The 27,024-nt window shown below is 49.1% G+C and overlaps 1 protein-coding gene across 11 annotated transcripts in view; it reads right to left on the reverse strand.

Annotated features, from left to right (window-relative positions):
* The window catches only part of sei (potassium voltage-gated channel seizure), a 111,118-nt gene that overhangs the window by 82,855 nt on the left and 1,239 nt on the right, over nucleotides 1-27,024 (reverse strand). For all 11 annotated transcript variants that reach the window (XM_025300833.1, XM_025300831.1, XM_025300832.1 and 8 more), the window contains exons 1-2: nucleotides 25,261-27,024; nucleotides 9,063-9,293 (exon numbers count right to left, since the gene is read on the reverse strand). The exon at nucleotides 25,261-27,024 is cut by the window's right edge. In XM_025300833.1, the coding sequence (XP_025156618.1) occupies nucleotides 9,063-9,293; nucleotides 25,261-25,336 (307 nt within the window). In that variant the 5' untranslated portion in view covers nucleotides 25,337-27,024. The remainder of the gene's footprint in view (nucleotides 1-9,062; nucleotides 9,294-25,260) is intronic.

The following is a 27,024-nucleotide window of genomic DNA, read 5'->3' on the forward strand; positions in this document are numbered from 1 at the left end:
AGCGCTTGGCCTCGCAGCGAGCTGGCCAAAAGCTCGACGACCAGAACACTACACTTGCCAGAAATGGCCACGTGACCGGCGCGGGCGGCTGCTTCCCTCTCCCTCAGGAAAGTGTCATCGTACGTGACGTGGATAAAACACGACGTGGCTATTCAGCTGCTACCTACCATCTCGCTCGCGCTAATCGATCCTAATTATACGTGCAAGTGCCGCGCGCGCACTACGCCGGAAAGATATTTCCGTCTACCTGCGGCCAGGGTTAGAACTCAGGGAAGTCTAATCATAACTCGGGAATGTAACAGTTTTGGAGCGCAAGCCCAGAGGTCGGATGTAATGCGAGCGTTGTGAATGTTTGGCTTGACCTGCATTCGCGCAGCGAAAGATTCGCGCTTACATGGCGCACACCGGTGTAACGGAATACCATCGTAAACGCGGTCGGAATGCGGTCATTGACTTCGATATACTTGCGTGCGTATACGTGTCGAGTGTGTTAGCGCGGCCGAACAATTTCTTGGCGGCTTACGCACTTTAGCGTGCACCCTTTTTCTCAGCGGAGAGAGGGAGAGAGAGAGAGAGAGAGAGAGAGAGGGAGAGAGAGAGAGAGAGAGAGAGAGAGAGAGAGAAATGTGAGAATTGAAAAAATTGTCTTTCTCGTTCGTGCGAATGGCGAAACTTCCTTGCTCTCTCTCTCTCTCTCTCTCTCTCTCTCTCTCTCTCTCTCTCGATGCTGAACAGAGACGAGCGAGAGCGAGAGGGTGAATTTTGCACGAATCTAAATAAAGAACGTTTGGTCCGCGCCGTTTGTTCGCGCCGCGAAATTATTGATGCGATTTGCGGATATAGCCGCGTTATTCCTTCGAGGATCGAGTCAGAGTTAGGCTCTATCTGTCGTGCAAACAAATATTGTATCAAACTTTGCCCCCCTGTTGACAAGTGCGACTCGTTCCCCGCGACACGGTAATTCTCAGCTTGTCGTTTCCCGGCAGCAACGGCTCTCTATTTTCTCGTTACCTCCGACCTTACACGGGACTTTTTCAGATTACTTTCGGAAGTGGTGGGTGGGCGACGTTCTTCGGGGCGGGACTAATTTCGCCCGGTGTGCCTTTGGAAGGTGGCCTCCTTTCGCGTGAATGGATGGTAACGTCCGGTCACCCTCCGCCGAAATAACGTCTTACGAACGATTGTCGGTGCGCGAACGAGCTTCCTGCTCCGCGGACTACAAACCAGTTTTGCCTGAGACGGGAAACGGCAGTGTTGGCACTGCCCCTGTTTGCACCCCGCTTGCAGAAGAAGAGCCGACGTGTCGTCGTACAATTTGAGATTCGTCAAAATGACACACTGTACTCAACGAGACGACATTCTCTCGGCTGGCGGCGGTTCGTGCAAGATTAAACGTTATCGGATATTCGATCCCGCCGTAGAGTCGGCTAATCTCTCTCCCCTTCTCTCCCTCCTCTCCTCCTCTCTCTCTCTCTCTCTCTCTCTCTCTCTCTCTCTCAACATTGAGTATTTTAATTTTCAATGATGAACTTTATGTATCATCTCTGATAAATGATTGATGCTGATACATGGACTTATTACATACGCCTGATGCATCGACAGACAGACAGACAGACAGACAGACAGACGTTGTTGCTGCGAGTCACCTGCGAAGAAACGGTTTGAGCACGGTGTCGATACGTCATCCTCACGGGAATCTCATGAAAATGCTGCGGCGCGATGCCTGTCGCGCGAGCTACTTTAAATTCATAACTGTCATTCCCCCGTGGGTGGGCGAAATATATTTCTTACGCGCCGGCTGATCCAAAGAGCGAGGAGAAGGCGCGGTGAGAATTTATCGGACGATTCGAAATTAAGCACGGGACCCGTGGAAAGGGAAGATCGTAACGTCTCGAAACGAGACCTTGAGAAAAGCTCCTCGACGTCCCGACGACACACAGAAGAGAGGCACAGGGAGAGCGAGTTTACCAGATGTCCGAATTCTGTCGAGTCGGAACTCGGCGAAGCTCGCCTCGCATCGAAAGCTCCTGTCAGAGATTCTCTGTAAATCACCGGGACACGACGAGGAAACTCAATTCCGCGAAAGACTTATATTCCGCGTAGCGCGCAGCCTCTCGAGAATATCAGAAATGACAAGGGTCCGAGAGAAGCTGAGAAACTTTCTGTTTAAGGCTGCACCGCGCGCATAATATTTCGACGCCCGGTGTAGAATATTAATTTGCGTGTTTCTCTGCGCTAAAAATACACATTAGGAGAAGCGCAGCCTTGACCTTTCCGCCAAATTTACCGCCTCGACGTTTTAAATAAAGAAAGAACGTAGACGCGCAGAGAGGAACTAGAATGTGGGGAGAGGAGGAGGGGAGGGGGAGGGGGGAGGAACTAAATAGGAATGATCCTGCGGATCGCTCTGCAGGATTTATGAGAGTAAAATACGTCTGCTTTCTTTTAACCGCGTCCTACGATGGTACTGCCTAGACCGTTATACAGTCGCAGCCGGCGTTGAAAAAGATCACACGGTTTAGATAATTTTAACAGCGGATCGAGGAGGAAGGGGAGAGAAGGCGCCGAGATTAGGTGGCGAAATTGCAGGCTCGCCTGAATCGCCATTAAAATCCGTGCGTGCGAAGAGAAGGATTTAATTGTGAATTTCGGAAAAGACTAATAGCCGATAGACGCGGAAATGGGAGGGCGAGCGGGGAGGGGGAGGGGGAGGGAGGAGGCGGGGAGAAGCCGACGCTAATTGCAAGAGTAAGTAAATTAAACGTACAATTTCGCGGGGGATCCATTCTTGCTCTTCCTCCGGACTCTCCGTGTCGTAGAGCTCATCGCACGCTCTTATTCGCGCCCGTTCCCAGCGGAATTCAGGCGAAGCCTCGCATGAACAGGCCGGAAATCGATTTCGCGAGAGCGGAATCTCTATAGCGGTCCGAGGACGAATGAGTCTCTTGTCGGAGAGCGCGATCGAGCTTACAGCTTCGCCGGCGTAATATAAAAGATTCACAAACAGATCCGCTATTCGTATCGCGCTGCTTTCCTCCTGGGAACTCAGAAATTGCGGTCGCGCCGTCGCGAACGTGTGTGAAAATTCAACAGGTAATATCCACGAAAGAATGCGCGCGAGAGTGTCTATCGATTACATCGGCCGTGCACATGATAATGATTTAATGTGATTTAATTTAATTTTATGATGTGCGCGGTTCACAATTTTAACGGTAGCGATAGATGACAGCGATCTTCCGATCTTCCGATCTTCCGACGGTTAAAAGGAAGAGGAAAAGGAAACTCAGCTTGCTTCGTCGTAAAGCTACCCGCCGCCTCGTGAATGAAATTGATTCGAGTAATTTGCGGAAGAAGTTACGATCGCACAAAGATGTTTACGAAAGCGTGCGCGCCTCACGTACGTAATCGTATAAATTTATTGCACGTGAGAACTTACAATACCGGCCAGGAGTTGCGATAAATATATTGATATCAGGTACACAGGCTGCAAGTAGTAAATTCCGTAATGGATCAGACACGGCAGCTCTGCGGAGAAATTTTATAGTTTTCGCGCTGCGGATCGTTACGGAATTCTCCCCCAAAGCACGGGATGCGCGAGTTTTATCCCGAACGTCGACATCGGCGACGCCGATATCGGAAACTATCCGCGAATCGGAATTTATTCGCCAAACAGGTCAGATAACGCAGCGCCGGCGAAATTGCGCATCCGCGTGATCAATACCATCGACACCTCCGAATCCTGAAGCATAGTTTTGCGCGCAACGACGTCGGGCCGATATACGTTTTCGGAGCTTGAAAAACGCTCGTCGTCCTCCTCCCTCCCTCCCTCCCTCCCTGCTTCGAAGCATCTTCGTCGAATTATCTATGCAATTTCACATCGAATTTCACACGAAGGAGAACCGCACCGTAAAATTGTGGCGCACGGTAAAACTTTTTCATATTACATACAGATAATCGCGTTATTTTACCACCGCTGTACGATAACCCAATTTCTGTTTCCGAGCTGAAGCTTGAAAATTTCTCGACAATAACGCTGAAAGGATAAGAAAAGAAGAAGAAAAAAAATTCATTCACGATGTTCTTAACGTCTCACGTACGATTCGATACCGTTACAGTTATCTCCACACTCGAGCATGGTACTCCCCTCCAGCTTATCGAAAGTCGCGAGCACAATCAGCGAACCAAAAGTTGCATTATCTCGCCGACTGTAAACTTGTATCACACGTATTCACAACATCGACTGATCTCGTCATAAGCCAATTTCACCAATTCCTCATGATAATTCTAACTATCGTCTATCGTCTATGAGTCTCTGCAATATCGCGAGCCTTCTCTCGATGCGAAACGCCGAAAGCTGTGAGTTTGGTTCCAGCTCGACCGCTAGTGCGCCAACGTCACAGTATGGCACGGAAAGTTCGCTTTTGCCAACAGCGACACTGCGAAGAGGACCACCTCCTCCTTCTCCTCTCTCTCTCTCTCTCTCTCTCTCTCTCTCTCTCTCTCTCTCTCTCTCTCTCTCTCCTTTTCTTTCTCGCGAACGAGCGAGCAGACCATACACTCAGCGAAAGCTCAGCTCGCTGTCGCCGCGGAGACTGCAAGCCCGCGTCTCAGGCGGTGCCGTATGGGCCGCACCGGCTGTTCCCCGGCGAGCTTACGGCCGGAGCTTTCGAAATCGAGGCGAGGCTTGCGGCCTCGGTTCGTGCCGAAGCAGCGCCGATCGGCCGATCGACCGATAGCCGGCCATGGCGCGCCTCGAACGCCAGTCGACGGGTCGTTGTCCTGTGACGCCACAGAAAGCTTTGTGGCTCGCACTGAGCTTGCAGCCATCACCAGCTGCCGATGGCGTTGGATGGCGCGGCCGGGGATAGGGAGGGTTGGAGGGCGACGTAGCTAGGCTGTTGATGACGTCACGCGTGGTAGACGCCACCGATGGACCAAACATGCGAGAGGGGGTAAGAGTTCGAGCGCCTCCGTGATGTCATTGACTAAACGACGTTGCGCTGTTTGGGAGGGAGTACCGTGCGAAAAGAGATATGACGGAGGAGGGGGAGGAGGAGGAGGAGAAGGAGGAGGAGGAGGAGGAGGAGGAGGAGGAGGAGGAGGAGGAGGAGGAGGAGGAGGAGGAGGAGGAGGAGGAGGAGGAGGAGGAAGAGGAGGAGGAGGAGGAGGAGGAAGAGGAGGAGGAGGAGCAGCAGCAGCAGGAGGAGGAGGAGGAGAAGGAGGCAGTGGCGAACGTTTCAGGAACAGAAGAAGGGGGTGGAATACGAGCACGGGGCTATTCTTAGATGCCTCAAAACACCGTCCTCGCGCCGACCGCGAGCCGTGTTGCGTAACTACGTGGGAGAGCTTTTCTGAAGGAGGTGCTCGCGAAATGGCTATCGCGAAAGAAGAGAGACAGACGGGAGAGGGAGAGGAAGAGGGAGAGGGAGAGGGAGAGGGGGAGAGAGAGAGAGAGAGAGAGAGAGAGGGAGAGAGAGAGGGAGAGCAAATATCACGGTGACGTAATTTCTATCAGCTGGTTCGATTTCTTTTTTTCTCGATCAAAGTGCATTATTGAGAGTTTTCAAGTTTGTGAACGATTCTGAAAATCTGAGAAAGAATAATGTCAAGTACCGTCACGCGTTGCAACCAGAGCTGTTACTGTTGTTATCGCGACGATATCGATCGACCTTACAAACTATGATAAGTCAATTTAGCAAACTAGTACTTGCCCAGCAAGAAGTTTCCTTGCTGCAGCGAAATCGATTTGTCAGTAATGTCTCTTCATCCCTGACAAGTTCGCTCCATTAAGCGCAAAAGGACCAACTCGTTGATGAACGAGTGTTATCAGGATCAGTGTGGCAGGATAATTGATGCACGCCAACTCTTATCTATCCGCAATCTTTGCAGTCCGGAGCTCATTAAGAAAAATCACCCGTTTAATATGAATCATGAATTTTTTACCGCGTTACGTTATCCATAAAAGCGAGCCGGTGGTAGGCAACTATCAATTACGCCGTCGCGAATTATATACAGCGGCAATTTATCCGTTTCCGCAAGCTCGGCACGATTTTATCATTCATTTCAGTTAACCATTGTCGAAAAGAAAACTAAAAAATCAATTGGTCGAGGCAGAACGCATTTTTACACCAATTTATCATCCTTAGTTTTAATAACAGAATTCTTGCGGGGTGCACCGGGGAGGGTTTCTTAATGTTTGCTCGAGAGGTTTGGTTCTCTGTTAAAAATTCTAATTTGAATTCAGCAAAAGTCCCTCTTTTGTCTCTGTCGTCTCGGCTTTCGTAACTATCAATACATATTTCAACCGTTAAAAGTTTCGCGTAATTAGCCAACTGTAGCTCTCTCTGTCCAATGTGCAAAGTCGTAGTAGTTTCAAACTCGACAGACCATTGATTAATTTTCCATGCTCGTACTGTCGTAACGTCGAGACTAACGTCGGTGAATAGAGAGACTCATCCAAGGACGTTATACGCGCGACTTTACAAAGCTGGCGTTGCGTTAATTCTCACGAAACTCGCGCGCGTTTTTTCCATTGTCTCGTAGATCGATTCTTCGGTAAGCTCCAGATACGGGATACGATTGATGCGAGAAACGATATAATAATTCAACGATAGCCGCAAACCATCACTTATTAGCGATTAGCTTACGATTTTCTAGTCTTTTGTTAACGGGAAGAAATAATTCGAGAGCGAGAGTGGAAAGAGCAACGCGCTTCGCTTTCTGCGGCCGACAGTACCGAGAGCGAGATAAAAGTGATAAAAGTAACAAGCGACGCGGGTAAGAATAAGCTTGTAGGCTCAAGTTATCCATGATTGGAAAATTGTCCGCGTACCGGCGTACGCGGACAAGTATTCTTTGCCCCATCTTTCTAGCGGGACTCCCGGGAGACTCCCCATCGTGCGCTTTCGCTTCGGCGGCGCTCGCGAAGTGGCCATCAACGTGACGTGACGCGTGCTCCAGGAAGAGCGGGAGTTTGTTGTTTCAACAAAGGGTGGAATCACTGTGGCACGTAACTATCCGTGAATCTCCTACGCTCTAACACTCGCAGTGTTTTGCCCCGGGGAAGTGGCTGCAGGTGTTCGCGTCGTGTCTCGCTCCATCGACACTCCTACGGTGCTCGCGTAGCGAGGTTTAATTAAGCCCCTTAATTAACGCGCCGGGTGCGTCTCACGACGGAGCGCAAAGTGCTCGTCCATCTCGAGAGGACGGGAAGAAAAGGGATAAAGCGAGCGTACTTTTTGTCCCGCCGACCATCCCGTCGCCACCAAGTGACGCCACCGCCCGCGCCACCGAGAGAGAAAGGAACAGGAGGAGAGTGAGAGAGGATCCGTGATGAGTAGTATGTTTCCGCGTGTTCCATTGCCACGGCAGCTTTTAACTCGACCAACAACAGTTACAATTCAATCGTGCTGTTGGCTGATCTCCGAGGAAACCTTATATATACGCACCGCTTCAACATGGTTATATATTTGACGATTACAATATCACACACACACACACGCACACACGCACACACGCACACACTCGTCGTGTATCCGCGCATCGTGCGGTCCTGAAAAATTTGGCTGAAAAATGTCGCTAAAAAAAATGAGACCTCCGATCTGTTTCCAACGGATAAAAAATTGTTTATAAGGGATATATATATATATATATATAATCTTTTTTCATAACATCGCTCGAAAAATGCAGAAAGTTAGACCGGCCGCACGGGTCTGCACAAGCCTTATACTCTCGAGGTGGGAGGTTCCGCACTATGACTATGATAAATTATACAGTAGTGACTATTGATTTCACCGCGGCTAAGGTCAGACACTACGGCAAAATCGAGTTCGAAGTAACCACCGGCCCCTGCGAACAAATTCAATCTTCCTGCTCCTGCAACTAACCTAGCCTCTGTGTTACGTCTGCGCCTTACATCTGAGAAAGTCTCACTGATTCGTACCGAAGGAGCGAGATCTCTCGGTCGAGTGTCTTGTTAGATTCGCCGTAACTCGTAAAGTCGATGTGAAAACGAAGACAAAGGCAGAATGTAACGTTAACGAATCCGTCGCTGTCGAATTACCGGATAAAGAGAACAAGCGGCGAAATGCGCACGACGATGATTCTGTCATGTCGGGATTTGCGCGTTTAACTTTACATTACATTAACCTACGAGTCCAATAACAATTCTTGTCAAAAGTTTTCGAAAGAAAGAAAGAACGGAATGGAAGAGAGATATATCCGGCGCATACTGCTACGTTCGTGACTTTGCTGCTAGCAGGTCCAATAAATCTCTATCTGCGACAACGCGTTGTATTGATTTATTTCCGCCAGCAATAATCGTAAAAAGTTAGCGTCGCGCGACATGTTGCGGTGTTGCGGATGTTTGTCTCGTTCGCTCGCTTCGCGCCGGAAACGGCAAGGACTTGCGCCGCATGGCACTACGCGCGCGGCGGCGCGGTGTATAGGCGAACAAAAAATATCTTCCGTTTGCTCGGGATAATATTCTTAAGACGACGACAAGTCGTCGGGAAATCCGGACTCTCAATCTCGCGCGAATCGTTTCCGAATTCCGCAGCTATCTTTAGTGCGAGAGAGATACATTCGCTTCTTTGCCTGCTCCCTTTGCTCTCGTGCATACATAAACAGGCGATGCAAGGACGACGAATATGACCACACACGCGTTCACTTTGTACTTTGTCACGATGCGGTACATGCACGACACCATATCATGACGCATATCTAAGCAGGCATAGACCGACACTTGGAGAGTTGAGAAATGTGACCCGAGTGTATCTCTATTCTTTACGTGTCTTACGTGTCTCAACTAGTTTTAACTAGAATCTACCCTTAACCCTCCTCTCCTCCCTATCTCCTCGTGTTTAATAACGTTCCGTCGCGATATCGCACAACTCTAGACACTCGAGAATGCGAGAACCGCCGATGTATATCGCCTTCTCACTCTGAACTTTGCAAAATTACGCGTTGCATCGTTTTTGCTCAGTCGTGAGGGCTGCCCCCTCCTCACCGATGGTCGTGCGAGCGCAGATTACGGGGTGACAATTAACAAAAACAACACTCACCGTCTTTCCTGTAGTAGAGGATCTCGAAGTGTTTTTCGACGCCGGCGGCGAGGGCGTCTCGTAGGGCCGCGACCGCGTGCGGCGACGTCATTGGTCCATGGAGGAAGTCGCAGACCGCCGGCCTCTGCATCACTTCCGCCCTTGAGAAGCCCGTCATCCGACAGAAACCGTCCGAGCAATAGATAATGTGGCATAGTCCCTGTTGCGCGTTTGCCACTAAAAAGCTTCGATCTGAAACCGAGAGAGCAAGAGGATCGGTGAGAGATTCAAGAGAGACGGTTCGTTCTCGCGAAATTCTTCGAAAGTGCGCGCTTCGCAACCGACAGCTTTTGACAGGCGGACGACGCGATGACGGATTTGTTTTTTCAAGTCGTAGCGATTTTCAAAGCGAAACGAGATAAAGAGGCAGAGAGAGAGAGAGAGGCAGAGAGAAGTCGGAAGTATTTCGGTCCTAATAATGGCGGCATAGCCGCACAGTGGCATACGCGTGGTTGTATCCGCCGAGTCTCTTCACTAACTCATTAAGATACGCAGCCGCGAATGTGTATTCTCGGAGTACCTAAAATTAACGATTCGCCGTAAGCCTATACAAGATGGACGCTTCGCTCGTTAACAATAATCCGGGAGCGCATTTATATTTATCCTCGATCGGGGAAGAGGGGACTCGCTCGCGCGAGTGTGGACACGAACCACGTCGCCCGGCGCGATTTTCGATCGAGCGCGAATAATGGCACTTGTCTGTCTCTCGACGTATACGCTTCAATAAGCATTCGAGGTCGGGCTTCTTTGGCGTCTTAAGGCCGACGCGACACCGCGACGACGAATTCGGAGATTCGCACGATCGACCGTGTGATCGATCGTCATCATGGCAACAACGCGCAACGGACGTGCGTAAACGAAATCGCCGGATCCGGCGTTCGCCGCTCCGAACACGTTTAGGACGTCGTGACCTTCGTCCTAAATCCGGCGACAGGCCGAAAGTGCACACCATAAAATATTTCTGTGCCGCGGCCATTAAGGCCGTCTGCCACGCGATCGTCGCGAGCCGCCGCGGCCGGCTTAATTCGAGACGATGCGTCGCTCGCCGAGACGGCGCGGGTCGTCTCCGTCGCCTTTTACGCGCGCCTCGTCAAACGGACGCGGATTATCCGACATTGGATATATCGCCGGGGGTAGCTGGAATCTTTGAGCCTCTCTGAGGCGCCGCAAAGCGCGGAATGACCGACTTTATTTCCTGTTGACAAACCCGAGCGCGGCGCGTCAGCCACCGTCGACGTACGTCGTCGTCGTCGTCGTCGTCGTCGTCGTCGTCGTCGTCGTCGTCGTCGTCGTGATCAACCCCGCCCCCGTCACTCTGAGAATTTATATCGAATGCATGTGACTCGCTCGAGCAGTTATGCTAGAGAAACTTCGTAAATGATTTTCTACATAGAAACGTAGCGTGTTCGCGGCGCCCCGGGCTTTTGTTCGTCGACAAATCGCACGGATGGCACGAAAGACTCAAGACTTTAGACGCGCGAGACTACCTCTCGGCTTCTGAATTTGGTCTCTCGCGCACCTGTCCGAGGATCGCGAGTATGTTCCTTCTCATTTCACCTTGGCGTAACATCTCCAATGACTGGGGATTTTTGCAAATTTTCGAACGAAAACTCATTCTCGACGAAAGATTGAATTGACTAATTGAATTGAAAAGAACGCGAGTGGATGGCAGAGTTTCACGCGGGCCTGCGATACGCGCCATCGATGCAAAAAACACAAGTGCGCAGCGTGACTCGTAGAATGCGAGCTCTATTTTTAAAGCGATAAACATTCTTCTCGCGCAAAAAGCAATCTCATACAATCTCGTGCCGAAACGTCGCGCGTTTGAGAAAACGCGAGAGCGCGGATAATTAATTATACGCTTCGGTTCGATTTTGAGGACCGCGACCACGCACACGCACACACACACAGGTTTCACACGTGGTGTGGGCAGACTCGCGCGCGTTCGTTCTCGCTGAATATTTCGGCGGGTTTAGAACGCGCGGGATCGAGATATTAATACGCGCCGCGACCATTTTCAAGTGCATTTCAAGTCTTCTGCCGTTATAGCGCACCAGAATTCAGCAGAAATGTCAGTCGCGCCAAGCGTCAAACTGCTTTGCGTGCCACGGGCGCCGTCGCGCCGCGCCGGTGCGCCCTCATATTCCTCCGTGTTACGTACCTGAGCATTCTGCGAAGGACAATCGAGTTTAATGAAGCTGAAATTGAAAATACGACGGTACGCGCGGCACGCGGCCCCGTGTAAGGTTAACAGCGCGCGTCGCCGGATGTCCGGAACAACATCCCCTCGTATATTGCGTGACTCGGTTCCTTCGCTTCGTTGCACTCTACGTTGCGAATGCGGATTACGTCTTATCGAATTATTCTCTGGAGATCGACGCCGCGCTATCCGTGGCGAAGATGTGCCACGGCCACACGACTGCGTCTCACTCGACGGTTCTCGGACGACAGCCGATTCGATATATCGCTGTTGGCGACGAAAGTAGCGAAATTATCGCGAGCACGGCTTGTAATCGCGAATATACAATCCTCGCGTTGCTTCGCTCCGGCGCGCGCGCGCGCGCGAGAGAGAGAGAGAGAGAGAGAGAGAGAGAGAGAGAGACAGAGAGAGACAGAGACAGAGACAGAGACAGAGACAGAGAGAGAGAGAGAGAGAGAGAGAGAGAGAGAGAGAGAGAGAGAGAGAAACGATCACGCTGCGACTGAAATATTCACCGCGAGAAAACACTCTTCGCTGAGACATATCTGCGCAAAATATCGTAATCTTTACGAGGTTAAAAATGGACGACTCTAATGGTGGAAACATTTGGTCGTCCAAATTAAGTCGAATTATAAGTCGCCTTTTCTAACGGTGGATACGGCGGTGTATCGATCACTAGCAGTCGTAGTTTTCACGAGGTCGATCGTGACAACGATTAAAGATACCCCCGAACGGATTAATTGCTGCACGCCGCGACGGCCGTCGTGCTACTCCTCGCATCGATTGTCTATATTCCGCTCGTCCTGCTGTAGCGCGGAGGATGATAAAGCTAATTAATATTACGAAGCATTTGGAATGCGATCATTCTGAATATTGCGTGACTAGGTCCTGTTAGTCGATGCCTGTGCGAGATACGACACGGTATTACGTTACACCAAAATGCTACTTGGCGAGTAATTTTGATTTCATGCCGCTCAAGAAATTCCTCGATAATTGTTACACGTTATCAACATCTCTTAATTAAAATCCACTTGGATGCGAATCGACTTTTAATACTATATTATAAGTCACGATATCTGCCCTTACTTTTTACTTCTTTCTTTCTCCCTAGAATCGTATCACTTCACACGTAGAGATTAGAAAACGACGATTGCGATATACGGCAATACCGATTTTTAATTTTGCACACGTTAAATTTTATAACAAGTAAGTAAGAATAACGTGTAGGATGTGTAAACAACATGGGAGCCAGTCCCTGTAGACATCACCTTTCTTCTTTTGTTTATTTGCCTTATGCATACACACTAACAAAAGAACCGAATGAATAGACGAGCAGTTCGAGGTAGTAAACACAAAAAAAACAATAGACAGCATAACGATAATATAATTCGGACGTTCGTCGATGGAGGTCGAGCGGGATACGGAGACGCACCGAGTGCCAGAACACCTTCGAGTGACCTTTTTGGCGTAATTATCTCACGCGATAATTGATTAAAAATGGCGGCCCGAATGGGTATCCGCTGCGACGGCGGGCAGTCGGAGATCTCCAAGGGAAAGCGCACGAGGAGGATCACCGACGTATCCCCTGCCTAAAGCTCAGCATCCAGCACCAACCAAGGTACAATGGACATTAAGGGAAAGTGCACGAGATGTCTGCTCTCAGCTGCTGGGCTCAGATCACTTAGGTCATACCGGGAAGACGCACGGCGAACCCGGTCTGGTGACCAAGAAAACATCTGAATCGGACCGGTGTCGAAGGGGAAACGCACCACGAGATCGGTATTTGGGATTAAGAGAAACCAACTAATTGTGCAAGGGAACAATGCTCCACCCCGATCGGTCAACCGATGAACGATTAAAAAAACAATGATTTGATTAACACTCACCAACCTTCTGCACGAGTGGCGATAGCACGTCTCTTTCGGGCGTCCAACAGCGACTAACTGCCTACCTCTATCGCGACATCGTTTTTATGATCCGCGTCTCTATCTTCCAAATGTAAACACATCGTTCTCCCCACCATTGACCTCACTCGTTCTGATCGTTATTGTTGTTTCTCGACGCTCCGAATGCCAATTTCGGATTTTCATACGCAATATTCACACCTCGTGCTCGATATGAATGGTTAGGTTAGGTTATTAGAAGCAAGAATAAATTCAATATCTTCATTAGAATTCATTATATGCTTTTCTTCAGAGGACCCCAAACACACAACAACAGATCGACGGCATTCTTCAGGGAAGGAAAAGAAAAAGGGGCGAACAAGCAAAGGAAAAGAAAAATAAATAAATAAAAACGAATATATATCTCACACAAGTCTCACACACTTTGTTCTCATTTTCTCGATTATAATCTCAGGCGAGTGTACACCTAAAACAGCCTGCCGAGAGAGTGTGTGATTGGGGATGAAGAATTTATCCTGACTGTCGTTCGTTAGCCGGGAGGAACTCCCGGCTCTGAAACAACACTCGACGCAGCACCTTCTGCGTGCGGCACTTTAATCATGATTAATACTGTACCCGCCCCCCCCCCCCGCGCGCTTCAGCTCCAACTAGCGGGGAACCATTGCTCGCTGTCGCAGACTAGATTAATTACAAACATTTTTCTATCTGCATAACGCGACGAAGCTGCGACGGGGAGCGTAAAACTTGCGGCGGTTCAACTCGAAACGCGATGCGTTTTAACTTTAAGCTTTGGCAGGCGCGGCTCGGGGTCGCGCATTAATTTTTTCCTTTCTTTCATAAACAACATATAATTCCGGTCGACGTAAAATGCTTCGTCTTTTAATTAAAAATATTTTAAAAAGTGTAGCACTTTATACATGCGCATACCCACAAGCGTAGAACAAAGGCGTGGAAAATAAAATAATAAGTATCAGGACGATAAAACGATTAACGAAGCTTGTTCTAAAAAATTTGGAACGCAGCTTTATATCATTTCACGTATCTTTTTCTTCCCCCCCCCTCCCTCCCTCTCTCTCTCTCTCTCTCTCTCTCCCTCTCGCCGCAACCGGCATTACCATTAACCGGCGCAAGCACGCTTCGATATGCGTAGGATATATACTTTACGCCGCGCATTTGCCAGTACTTGTACTTTCAGATTGGTGTGTGTAGATGTAATTAAAGTATCGTGTGAGATGTGAATTACGTTGGCCGTTACGAGTGCTCCCGCCGTTACAAATGCAGCGTTCCATAATTATAATTAGTAACGACTCGAAATATATGTTGCCCCGTGCATATTACCGAGTGCGAGATTTCAATGTTTATTCCCACTTTGAGCGACACTTTTCTTCCTTCAATTCCCGATCGAAACGTTCTGCTGCTTAAGGGGATCGAGGGAGGGCAACGAAATCGCCGTGATAACCCCGTGGAAATTCTCGCGAGACGAAAATCGCCTCGATAGCTCGATCTTCGGGAGAAGAAACTCGAGGGAGGAGATGCGAGCAATCTCTGCGAAGGTTGGAGAAAAAAGGAAGGGAATAGAAATACGAAAGTCGGGGGCATAAACGAGGCCCACCTAGGCGTGTGAAGATCTCTTTTTAACGCGGCCCTTCACGGCAGGTTTATCGGCCGTAGACTAGAAATAGAATTTACGTCGATGGCACACGTTAGCCGTAGCAGGCCCTTTGCCAAAGATGTCACTTAATTGCAAGAACTACTTCTTGTTCGTGTTCTACCGTACTCCTTCGACAAGCCCGTTAACCGCTCGAGACCGACCTTATCTCTTTGAACCTGATCGTGAGTGGCTGGTATAGCGCGGTATCATCACAAACGGATCTTCCATTCCATTTTCGCCATCACAGCGCTACAGTTTTAATCACATATTTTTCGATTTTGAACAGTTTTTCAAATCGGTCTTGCCTGCATGCAAACGTCGCCATTATTTTTTGGACATTCCCCGAATCGAAATGTTGATTCTACTTTAATCCTTTAATTTGGAACTTGCAGAATCAATGTAAAATCTCTCTCGAGATGTAACATGTAACAATATACTGTATTGTCTTAACACGCGATGGTACAAATGGTATGTACAATGCACGTCAGCTGGAGGCGTAAAAAATTTCGTTGTGAGAAGTAGTACGAGAGAGACGCACGAGAATACCAAAATATACAGAATACGGCGGGCGAAAACGGCAAAGTCATGGCATCTCCATCGCCGGCAACCATCGCATCGTCGCCCGTCACTAAACGAGGTCGAGAAATCACAACAATCAGCATTCTCCGACGGAACACTCCGCGGACTTACGAGATGGTTCAATCGTGAAATTACAGAGGAAATATTACTGCAAAGCGACAAATTAAGTCGATTGGAAATATCGTCATCGTTAATCAGAGAAGAGATACATCCAATATTTGTCGAGGTTAGATTCCAACTGTGCATGTGGTCATGTGCGGTCATATGAGTATTTTCCAGAGAGCACAAATGTGAACCACGAAGATGAACGAGTGACCGATCTCGCTCGTTCGATCTCGTTCGCTGTGTTCTTTTTCTTGCTCCGTGACGTTACTCATCGTTGTGTTTCGTCCACGAGAGGACACTGGCGAGGAGGAATGCAGTTCGCCTTCGTTGCCAAGAACGCATTTGTGCTCGCTGTGTGCTCGCGGGGCACACAGAGGAAATATATAGAAGTTCTACGAAAGAACGACCACTTTAGGATTCGCGAGATGTTAACTAGAGCCGTCGTCGAAATACGTATTTTGAGGCGTATGCGTCACATCGAGCAAGCGACGTGCGAAATTATCTTGCAGCTTAATGAAGGTAGCAGGTATGACGGTATCAATCGTGTTTGCGCCGCGCAATATTTCGACGGTGTCGATTTAAATCAGAATGACGATCAATGTCTATCGGCGGATTTTAATCCGATAATTGACACCTTTATCGTCGAAATATCGTCGATACCTCGCCGACCGTGTACACAAGATTGATTCAAGACTGCAAGTCGAACATGTGATTTCGTTTTACGTGGAAACCGGTTTATTTTGATCCCGCGGAGAATCGCAAATACCATCGAGATGTATGAAACAACATCGATATCGTCATGTATTAAGCCGCCGACTTTTGTCGAAGAAAAATAAGCTGACGGCGTGTTTGGTGCCCGATAAAAAAGAAAAAAAAAACGCAGATGTGTCTATCGCGTGACGTGAGAGCGATTATGACCTATATTAGCACCGAATGCGTGCAATTCCGTATAAAGAGAACAAGTGATTCGAGGGGAATCGAATCGCGATGAGAAATAATAAACCGCGACTGCGTGATATCTGCCGCGCGCACACACGCGCACACACGCGCACACACACACACACACACACACACACACATATATACACGCGTTACATGGAAATTCGAAATTTACACGCAAATTGCATAGTGCGCGCGATAATCAAGGCTCTCGGAGGAAATTTGACTGCATCAAAGTCACCGTGACAGACGAATCATAGCGTTTTTGCGAGTAAATGCGAGTCTGCGAATTCAGCAGCGTACCCTAACTGATTCGCGAGACGTACTAGGAAATACGACGTTTTTAAATGTACTTTTGAGACACACGAGGATGAGATACGAAAATGATACACACTCGTCGCATATTCTTTTGTACGTGAAAAATTCTCATACCCGATGCGATATTTCGCTCGCATGACACTTTGTCAAATTTTGTTATCGTTTATGAGCGTTTGTAATTATCTGTCTTTTTGAATTATAAAGCGTATATATCGCGGATGATTTTCTCGAGATGGATACGCTGTCACGTGTCATCTTTTGGTGTATACTGAGGGCGAAAGTTGTAATTTCGACGCCCGCAAAAGAAACCATGTGAAATGTAAATATTGCTACGCCGCTGAACGCATGCAGACGCATTCGTCCCATACTAACGCAATCTTCAAAGCGATTGCATCCCGCTGGCAAAGGGAAACATACCGAAATTAATGATCTCTTCCACACCTCTCGTACGATCGAGCAAAATAAACAGCCGATCCATCTGGTGGCAGCGAGACGATGCATAAAAGAAACAAAAATGCTAGCGTTGGTGAAGGTCTAACGACGATCTGTTCGGTATGCCGCGGCGGATCTAGTTCGCGTTCCCTCCAAGACACATTTTTTTTTCGCCGACTCTGTGACAGTCGAGGACGCGCGAGCTCGAAACCCATTAGTCAAGTGCCAAATTAAACGATGCTAGTTAACGTGTCATTATACTTACATAAGATGCCAATAATAAGTATGCGACAAGCGACTTTTGTCATAAAAAGTGAGTGAGTTTCCTGGCGCGTGTTAATATGCGGCAGCATACTCTGAAAAATAACTTTTCGACGCAAATTTCAGAGAGAGAGAGAGAGAGAGAGAGAGAGAGAGAGAGAGAGAGAGAGAGAGAGAGCTCACTTTCCTCCGGGTTTATTTTTCACACGAAAATATCTCTTAACGCTCGTACGCTGAATTTTTTCAAACTTGTGAGCCAACGATTTGATTGACGCGTTTGACTGGACTCTCCTCTTCTTCGATATGCGCCGTTTCGTCAAGAGCCGAGTTGGAATATAAAAGGTTTTGGCATGCAAAAATATGCGAAGAACGACCGACGATTTATCTTTTGTCCAAGATCCGGGAGAATGAACTTTCTTGGCAACAAACATACAATTGTCACGTGGACAAAATGCGAGACTCTGCGCGAGTACTTTAACCGGGGTTAAAAATAGGTTCCATGTGAGGTGTAACGCGTGATACTAGTAAATACGTTGCTACATAGATGAGAGAGTCGAGAGAGAGAGAGAGAGAGAGAGAGAAAGAGAGAGAGAGAGTCGAGAGAGAGAGAGAGAGAGAGAGAGAGAGAGAGAGAGAGAGAGAGAGAGAGAGAGAGAGAAGAGCTACATGTATGTGTGTGTGTGTATGAACATATACATACACATACGAGCGCATCAGCGATCGAGGTGAACCTCGTGGTCGAGGTTAGTGAAAAATAGTCCGATGATAGAACACTCAATGATCGTCGGACTTAAATGCGTGCCGCCGCGGCGTCGCGGCGCCAAACATTGCTATTCTGATCATCCAAGAGATGAGACAGCACGAAATACAAAATACCACAGAAAGACGAACACACGCGGCTGAACGACGATTAAAACGATATTAAACGTCGCGAAAAGTCCCATTTCTCTTTTCGATCGTATCGTGAATAGTCGGTATTTTTCGATGGCAGCACCGCCATCTTATGGTATATGATGTATGCTAACGTATAACAACGTTATGCGATACATTGTCGCCGATACATTACTGAAGGAATAAAAGAGATAGATTAGTTAATTATTAATTAATCAACGATAATGGCAGCCCTAATGGCAGCGGGCGTCAGCGGGTTCGCTCCGACGACGAGTTCATCAGAGAATGTATCCCTACTATCGGCTCCCACACGCCTGCGGTATACAGATCACTGTCGTCGCGAAACCACCAGCGGCCGCGGAAAAAAGTCTGGCGGATGCTCGAGGACCGTGGAGAATTTTAAATATCCATCTTGGCGGCTGTCCAAAGTTTCTGGACGAATTTACACGCGCGGGCGCGAGAGCGTGTATGCGCGTGACGCGCGAAATCGCGCGAATCCGCCGGCGATTCATCCGCCGGTGATTTCCGTCAACTAGCCGGAGTCATTGTCATCGTGGAAACTTCCCCTGCGCCCCCAGGCAAGGAGGAAGGCACGGTCAAAGCCACACGTGACGTAGCCGCCGTCTTTTTGCACATCGCGTTTTTCGCGAGAGGCGCGGGGTGGAAGTGGGTCAGTCGAGGCGCTGCCGAGGTCCCGCGATCTAATCGACCCTGGTCGACACTCGGCTCGATGAATCAGCGCGTCGCGAAAGTCGAATGGTCGTTATGGAAATCTCGTCGTGGGGCTCTCCTTTCGAGCCGCCGCTGGTTATGAGAGAGATTGTCAACCGATCGCAATCTCAACATTGTCGCAAGTTTGGCAGCAGCAACGACAGCAGGAGGTGGGCAAAAAGTGTGCCAGGAGGCGCAAGTGACACCTAACCTAACCGGCGACAGAAAAAGCCGCATTAACGCTGCATATACTATGCAACGCTACGAAAACTTTGTATTATCATATACAACGATCGTTCGAGAGTGTGTGCTACGTGTGTGTAGCAACGGTACAAGGTCACGGAATAAAGATCCTTGTTCAGCGCGTTAAGGAGAATTGAAAGTTACGAGAGTTAAGAAAGAGACGAGCGGCGGGACGTTTGTCGCAGTTTTGTAATTTTTTGCGCAAAGCGATGAAGAGAAGAAGCGAATCGGAATCGATTGTTCCGCAAAGTCGCGATCACGAGCACAGCCGACCGTGCTGAATCACTGTCTCTAATGGAAATTTCCCAGTCACGCACAGCGTAAACGTTTGATGTGCAAAAGGGCACCGCGACGGATGGGACGATGCGACGAGGAGGGGAGGGGGGATTCAAAGGGGTTGGAAAACACACGGCGGGGCTTAAGTGGCTGATTGATCTAGCGGAACGGTGACTTTTAGCGGCACTCGTGGCGCGCGAATGTCGGAAGGGACTTTCAAGTGACTAAATAAAAGGTCCCATCCTCGCGCGCGCGCGCGGAGTCGATTACGCCGACGTCGCCGTCGGGTGTAACCAACTATGTTGAATCCAAACAATAATTTTCGCGCGCTTATTATATCAAGATTGCAAACAGCAAGAGGAAGAGAAGGTTTACGCCGTAAAATTAAACGTCGTTAATCAAACGCGGTCCTGCGACTGATGGCGTCGACGCGACTCTCGATAATATTTCATTAATGCGCAAACGCGCACGACGATTGCTTAATGATCTTCGATCCGCGGCAGGCGGATCGATAGCGAAAGGCAAAATCACGGCGTATTATTCCGTGCAACATTTAATTAACGGGATAAATCAGCCGGCGAGACTTAATTCGCGACCGTGAACATGCGAGCGGAGTTTTTTTGCGAGAGTGACAGCACGCCACTGTCTACAATGTAGCTAGAGCGTCGACGAATCCGAATGACAGATCGCCTTTATTGTTCCGCAAGATTAAGTAGCCCCGAGATAAAGGACGGTTGTAAAGTCCACCGCCAACAATGCTATATACGTGGCGGCCGGCTTGCGAGCTGCTAACGCGAAAGAGAAGCGCCGCAGTCCCAATTGTCGACTTTTAATAGCTTCGTACACGAAAAGGTAGGCCCGTGCCAGGTTCCCGGTGTCACACATCGTCGACTTCGCTCTTTCCACCCCGCGGAGTCCTGCGTACTCCGCGCGCGCACACGCTTCGGGATATCTGCCCAACTCGAGCTCGCGTGTCCTTGACACGAATGGCGGTGTGTACGTGCGAACGCGATCGGTATCCGTCGTCGCGGGCGGCCGCGGCGGGGGGACACACGGCACTGTAATTTCACAATTTACTCGCGATTCGCGCAACCGATATCTTATCGCGGTTTATGATTTAGATACTTCCCGAGGTTTAAGCACGGTTTAAGCACGGCCGTCTTCGTCCCGGAAGACCCGGGAGAGGAGGGACCAGCGCGCGATCGACGGTTCTGTACAACAGCGTACGAATAAAATTTTATGGACGCGACGCGACGCGACGACACATATACGTAGTACTATGGAAACCTCGTGTGGCGCATATCCCGCTCTCGCTCTCTCGATCTCACGGTAAATGGTATAGAGCGCGTACGGAGAGCCAGCGCATAATTGTGTCGGCATTTATAACGATAACGCGGAGGGGAGGGAACGGAACATCCTCTGCATTTAAAGGTCGAAAAGATATATAGCGCTTCGAACCTCAGCAAATTCCATCGAGTTTGCGGACTTTATTATCACAGGGGAAAAAAGTCAAGTACACCCTTCGGGACTTAAGTAGAAAGCAGGAAGCAGGGATCTCTAACCTCGGCTCGTCTCAGCAGGCTTGAAAATTGGCCGAAAATGGTCCGCGCGAAAAAAGAATCACGCTTGGCGCTTGGCGTTCATTGCCGTCCGCTCGGCGAACGAGGGAAAATCAATTTGCGACACACACAAGTCGGCTTGAATCGACGCGACGCTCCCCACGCTTGTCTCGGAATTGCCGGAATTCTTTTTCTTTCTTTTTTTGCGGCGCGAGAGTGCAATTTTTTCTTCTTGCGTACGCGTCATGGATGGATCGGCCGCGCGACCTGTCGTATTCGATTACCGTTCAAGTAGACAGCTGAAGTCGAGTTACATATCGAGTATACGAAGCGCGATCCGTAAGGGTCGTTAGGTTGCGACACCGAGAGACAGTAGCGAGCGACGAGAAAGAGAGAAGGGAGGAAGAGGAAGAGGAAGAGGAAGAGGAAGAGGAAGAGAGCGAGCGAGAGAGAGAGAGAGAGAGAGAGAGGGGAGGATGAAAAGAAAGAGGGATGGTTGAGAGGGAAGAGAAAGGGGTAAACGCCAAACGGACAGCTAGCGCTGCAGAGGAGACGTCAGATTAGAAGCCGCGACTTGTGACCGGCATACATATTTTTTATTATATAAATTGGCGCACGAAGGTCTTCCCTAGAGAGAAGTTATCGCGTTAATGCCTATTACCACGCACTCTCCCTGCCGCGCTTACCGTGAACGAACTTGCCGGGTGTGATTTCATCGCACGAACTTTCCACGTGAACGTCGGCGAGCAACGCGGAAAGAAGTGGAAATTGAATGAACCCGGACGGTCTCCTCGATCGCTATCGGCTATCGCGATGACACAAAGTCGCCCTTCAAGAATACACGAGGAATATCGTGATATTGTTCGAGTTGTGACGAATGTTAGCGTTTCGCGAAACTCTTGGCGGTATTTCTCGCGCACGAGGTATTCCTGAGATGCTGCTCGTATGTTAGTTATTTCTCTTAATGAGACGGTTTCTCTCAGACTATCGGATGTCGCGGATCGGATTCTTTCTATAATTAAAATTTAGTGAATTCTCGATCAATGAAGTAAACGATATTAATTTCTCAATAATACGTCGAGCTTTTGGCGAATTTTCGCACTTTTATAGAATCTTCTCCTCCATATCGCGCATTAGTTTTATTGAAACGAGAAGATCGTACGCAAGCCAATAAATAAGATTTATCGTTATATCATAAAAGAGACACACTGCCTCGAAGATGTGCTGCGTGAGCATAAGATGAGAGAGATAAGATAAATTCATTTTTGCCACAAGAAGTCGGCCGTCGCAATACCATAAAAGTTACCACCGAGATGATATCGACGTTAGAAATCCAATACATGTTTTCCAATCGCATTACGCGTCTCAGTTTTCTATCGTGTGCCAATAAAGTTAACACTTGCGTTCTAGCTTCATCGCCTAAGAGAATCGTCGTGATTCATTTTTAACGATTAAACGAAACTGACGTTACATGCGCTTTAATTGGCGCGATATTATTCGCACCGCGTGCAACGCGTTGTTTATTCAATTAGATTGGTTGAGAATTTTTTATTCTGCAATGGAGAAAAAAAGCAATTTCGCGCGTCGCCAGTGTGGCAGCGATTTTTTATCACGATGAGAAAACTAGACGACTTTCGAGTCGTCGGGATAATCTATGCTTCCGAAATTATCCAATTACATTAACGACCGTCGACCTTGTCCTCCCTCTTTGTCGTGGTCGCCGCAGTGTCTAATTTCGTGAAATTTATCCCGTGCCAGCAAACATGCGCGTTTTCACGCGGCCCCGTTCAGTGTATTTGCAATAATTAAAAATACCCACAGGCGCGCTGGATGATTGAGTATTGTGAAATTGACACGCACGCACGCACGCACGCACATACGTGTGTATCTCTGAAACACTTTGTACTCATTTCCACGCTCCTTGTGTTTTTCCAAGCAATTGATTTACTCCATAGGAACGCAAGCGGCCCAATTTGGCAAGAACTAATTCCCCATTCAAAGAGTTCCCCGGTCTTTCCGCAGGATTTAATCCGAGCCAGTCCCCCTGAGGGGACGAGATGTGCGGAATCGCATTTAAACAGCTGACGGGATTTATCTCGCAACCGCAGTATTCGAGATACGTTATTTCACGTTTCACGGCGAAATGTAGGAGAAAATGCGACAGCACTTAGAAGTATCGCAAGACGCGCAGGAATAATTCCTCGAGTTGTCGCTCACTTAAGACACACACACACACACACACACACACACATATATATTCCCAATGTTCCGCACTAATCGGGAAACGCAAATTTCTTTGAAAATTCAAACAAGTTTGATATTAACTGCGCGCAAACGCATACATGTTGTACGTATATTACAACATTTCGTTATGGCAATGAGTTTCATCGTACGAATGTATCGTGTTTTCGTCACACACAGCCGCGCCGCACGATAATGTCGTGCGCCATAAATACGACTATAAATATAAAAATATTCTCGTGTAGCATAAATATAAAATGATTCTCTCACATACCGCCTAATATAATTTAGTCGTTTGGGCTGTATATATACCGCGCGTCGGAGCGCGCGAGTGTTACGTGCTCCGTGTAAATTACAAGACGACGTCGTTGATGCGTCGCAAATTTCGCATCGCCCTATCTGCATAGAGCTGCGGACGTAAACGTATGTTCACGGCTAATTCCATGTGCAAATAAAACGTCCTCTTCGATTTTATCGCTTCTGCGACGGAGAAAAGGTAAATATATATTGCGTTATTTACCTTGTGCTAGCGGAGAGAGAGTATGCATCTTTCGCTACAATCTTGTGTGACGAGGTGTACAGGATTCTTATCTAAACAAGCAATCTCCCCGAGGAGAATTCACGTCGGTAAAACCGCGCGACTGTGTAAAAGAAACCCTTGGCGGTTCCTCCCTCCCTCCCCCCCCTCTCCTCTCTCTCTCTCTCTCTCTCTCTCTCTCTGTCCTCCTCACAAGCCCCTTCTCGCTCCCTTTTCGCAATCAATTCGATCCTCCTCTCGCGCGCATCGCGACTTCTCCTCTCGCAAGGACTCGAGGCATTTCCGGAGTGATATTGCCAGTGACATGCATTGTCCCATTGTGACATGCAGCTACCCCTTTCCTCCATTTAACCGCGAGTCCTTCCATACCCTCCGCACCGCGGCCGAGATGTTTTACATAATATTGAAAATGAACCTCTGGCTCGATGCCTGCACGCTCCTCGTATTTCACTCGAGGTATTCCCCGGCGCTTCGATTACGGGGTTTCCCCTCCCGTCGTAGGGAATCGCGCGCGCGCGCTTCTCGTGTATACGTAGGGCAGCATACATCTTCAAGTCTTGACCTTTGAAGTAAACCGGTCGCGAACGGTAACGAACCAGAGCTGAAAAGCTGAACGCGCGCGAGAATGACATTTACATACAAATTATTGCATTAATCTTTAGCCTATGAGCATTCGCCCCTTACTTATTGCGGGAATTACGCCGGGAAATTGATGTAAAAAAGATTTAAATCAGTTCTCACTCACGAGACATAGGCGCATGATGGCGCAGACCGGCCGCGATCTTGCGAAAGGTCGCGCGCGCGAGATATTATGAAAATTTATGATAATTGAACGAAATAATATCCCATGTTTACAATCATAAACGTTCATAAAAGACTCCCAAAGTCTCTTTATCAGATAACCGCGCGTTATCGTGCGCTCGAGCGAGACAAAAATAGCGAGTTACGATCGCGACATCGGCGAGGAGACAATCGTCGTTATAATTCGTGCGATTAACATAATGTTACGCAATGGCATCGATATTACCGCGCGGGATCGTGAACGTCGCGCTGCGGCAGAATTGTATTTTTATTTAACCACGAAGCAATTACCCGTTCGTGCGTGCGAAACGATCGCTCCGAGGTACGATAGTTTCCGCTGCCGCGCGATCGCGCGTCTTTATCCTCGAAGCCATTTGCGACGCGATATTATTTTCCGCGCGCGGCACAATTATTTCCCCGACATTTGACGGAGAAAAGACGAGTGTGGAAAATGTCGTCATTCACTGCAATGACATTGTGCGATTTCGTCTTTGACGAGCTTTTACGTACTGTGAGTATCGAACTTCCTGATGATGGTCTCGATGATCGTAGTTCTGGGCGCCACGTGACCTCGTCTAACAGGCATCTCAGGACGATTCCCAGGTACCTGGGTAGCCGAGACTTCCGCGTTCGTGGGCGCACCCTGGGCACACCGGGCCCCCTCTATCAATAATATATGTATCGCGTAACACTAAAGCACTAGGAAAACACTCGCGGCGTATGCACGAGCACGGTAGAAAAAAGCACAGCACGAGTTGAGCATAGTGATCAGCCGTATATAAGACAGAGTAACGTAACGACTTGACCTCGCGGAGAATGGGGATAGAGAGATTCGTTGCTGCGGTCGGATCTTTGTATCCGGTCGATTCTCGTCCGTTTCCTTCGGACTTGTCGAGTAAGAAAAGGCGACGCGAGGCTTTACGATTAAGCGAGGAGGATTCCACCAAGTCCACGTCCAGGTGGTTTGCAATTTGCGCGCGCTACCGCGTTTCTTGTTTGTTCGCACCTAGGAGGTGATCTAACCGCGAGACGCGATTCTTCTTCTTCTTCTTCTTCTTCTTCTTCTTCTTCTTCTTCTTCTCCTCCTCCTTCTTCTTTTCCTTCTCCTTCTTCTTTTTCTTCTTCTTCTTCTTTTTCTTTGCGAGCGTTGCAAAATTCTTCGCGCGACTTTGACGTCTCGAATAAATTGTCCGTGTGTGACCGACTGTTCGCGCTCCGCCACGTCGAGGAGGGAAGGCTCGATGCGTCTTCTATTCGCCGACTTTTGGACCCGAGTTCTCGTCTATCTAGATATACATCTAAGGTCGGCGCGAGCCGTCACGATTTCACCTTCCGTCGATCCAAGGACGCGAGGAAGGTCGAGCCAACGTCGAACGGCCGACATATGTGTCGCGGCGGTGCCGCACGTGCACGCGTTCACCACTACCAATGTGTGCGTCTCTTTCTCTCTCTCTCTCTCTCTCTGTCTCTCTCTCTCTCTTTTGCTCGCTCGCGGGTCTGTGTGTCTCAAGAGACGCGATCCACGCGAGAAAACATCTATTTATAGCAGAGGATACAGCCTGCGCGCCGTTTGGCCGATGTTCGCGCGACTTCCAGGACTTTGCGACTTCCCGGACGTGGCGACGGCCGTGAAATTCCGCGCGCGCGCGCGCGCGCGAGAATCGTCGACGGCGATTCAGCAGCTACGATCACGAGCACTCGGTCATTCTTCGGCGCCCGTTCACAGCGCTATTCGTCATGTCTCGCCGACAGAGTCTCTCATTATCACGTCGTCTCCCGTCCGCGGCTCGTGAAGCGGCTGGAGCGCGCTGACACACAGACTCGCGCGCGCGCGCGCCGGGTATTCGCGCGAGTCAGCCCGGTCACACAGAACCTAGGCAACCTAGGCAACCTAGGCAACCTAGTGCGAACAGCGAGGGATACCAGCGCGGCGGCGGCGGCGTCGCGATGTTCCGTCGCGATGGTCGGCGATGCCGGTCACCGGCTTCGAGGCCGTCGTCTCGTCCCTTGAGGAGTTGACGTTTCTGGTCACGAGCGCACCTCCGTCGACTATACGGACGTAGTTCGACCTCGTGGGATCGAAATCAAACTTGGCGACAACCGAATTCGCGGACTGTGGGCGTCTCGGAGAGGCGCATGGCTCGGACATTTCCACGACGTTGTCGGACGAAGCTTCCTCCGGGATTGTTCGGTCGCTCGCACGCGAATGCTCGATGTCCCGGTTCGATCTCGACTCGCGCGGTCGAGTCGAGGGCGTCGCGATGTCCAGACGGG

This window comes from Harpegnathos saltator, unplaced genomic scaffold (genome assembly GCF_003227715.2).
Source record: "Harpegnathos saltator strain DR-91 unplaced genomic scaffold, Hsal_v8.6 scaffold384, whole genome shotgun sequence".
NCBI lineage: Eukaryota > Metazoa > Arthropoda > Insecta > Hymenoptera > Formicidae > Harpegnathos > Harpegnathos saltator.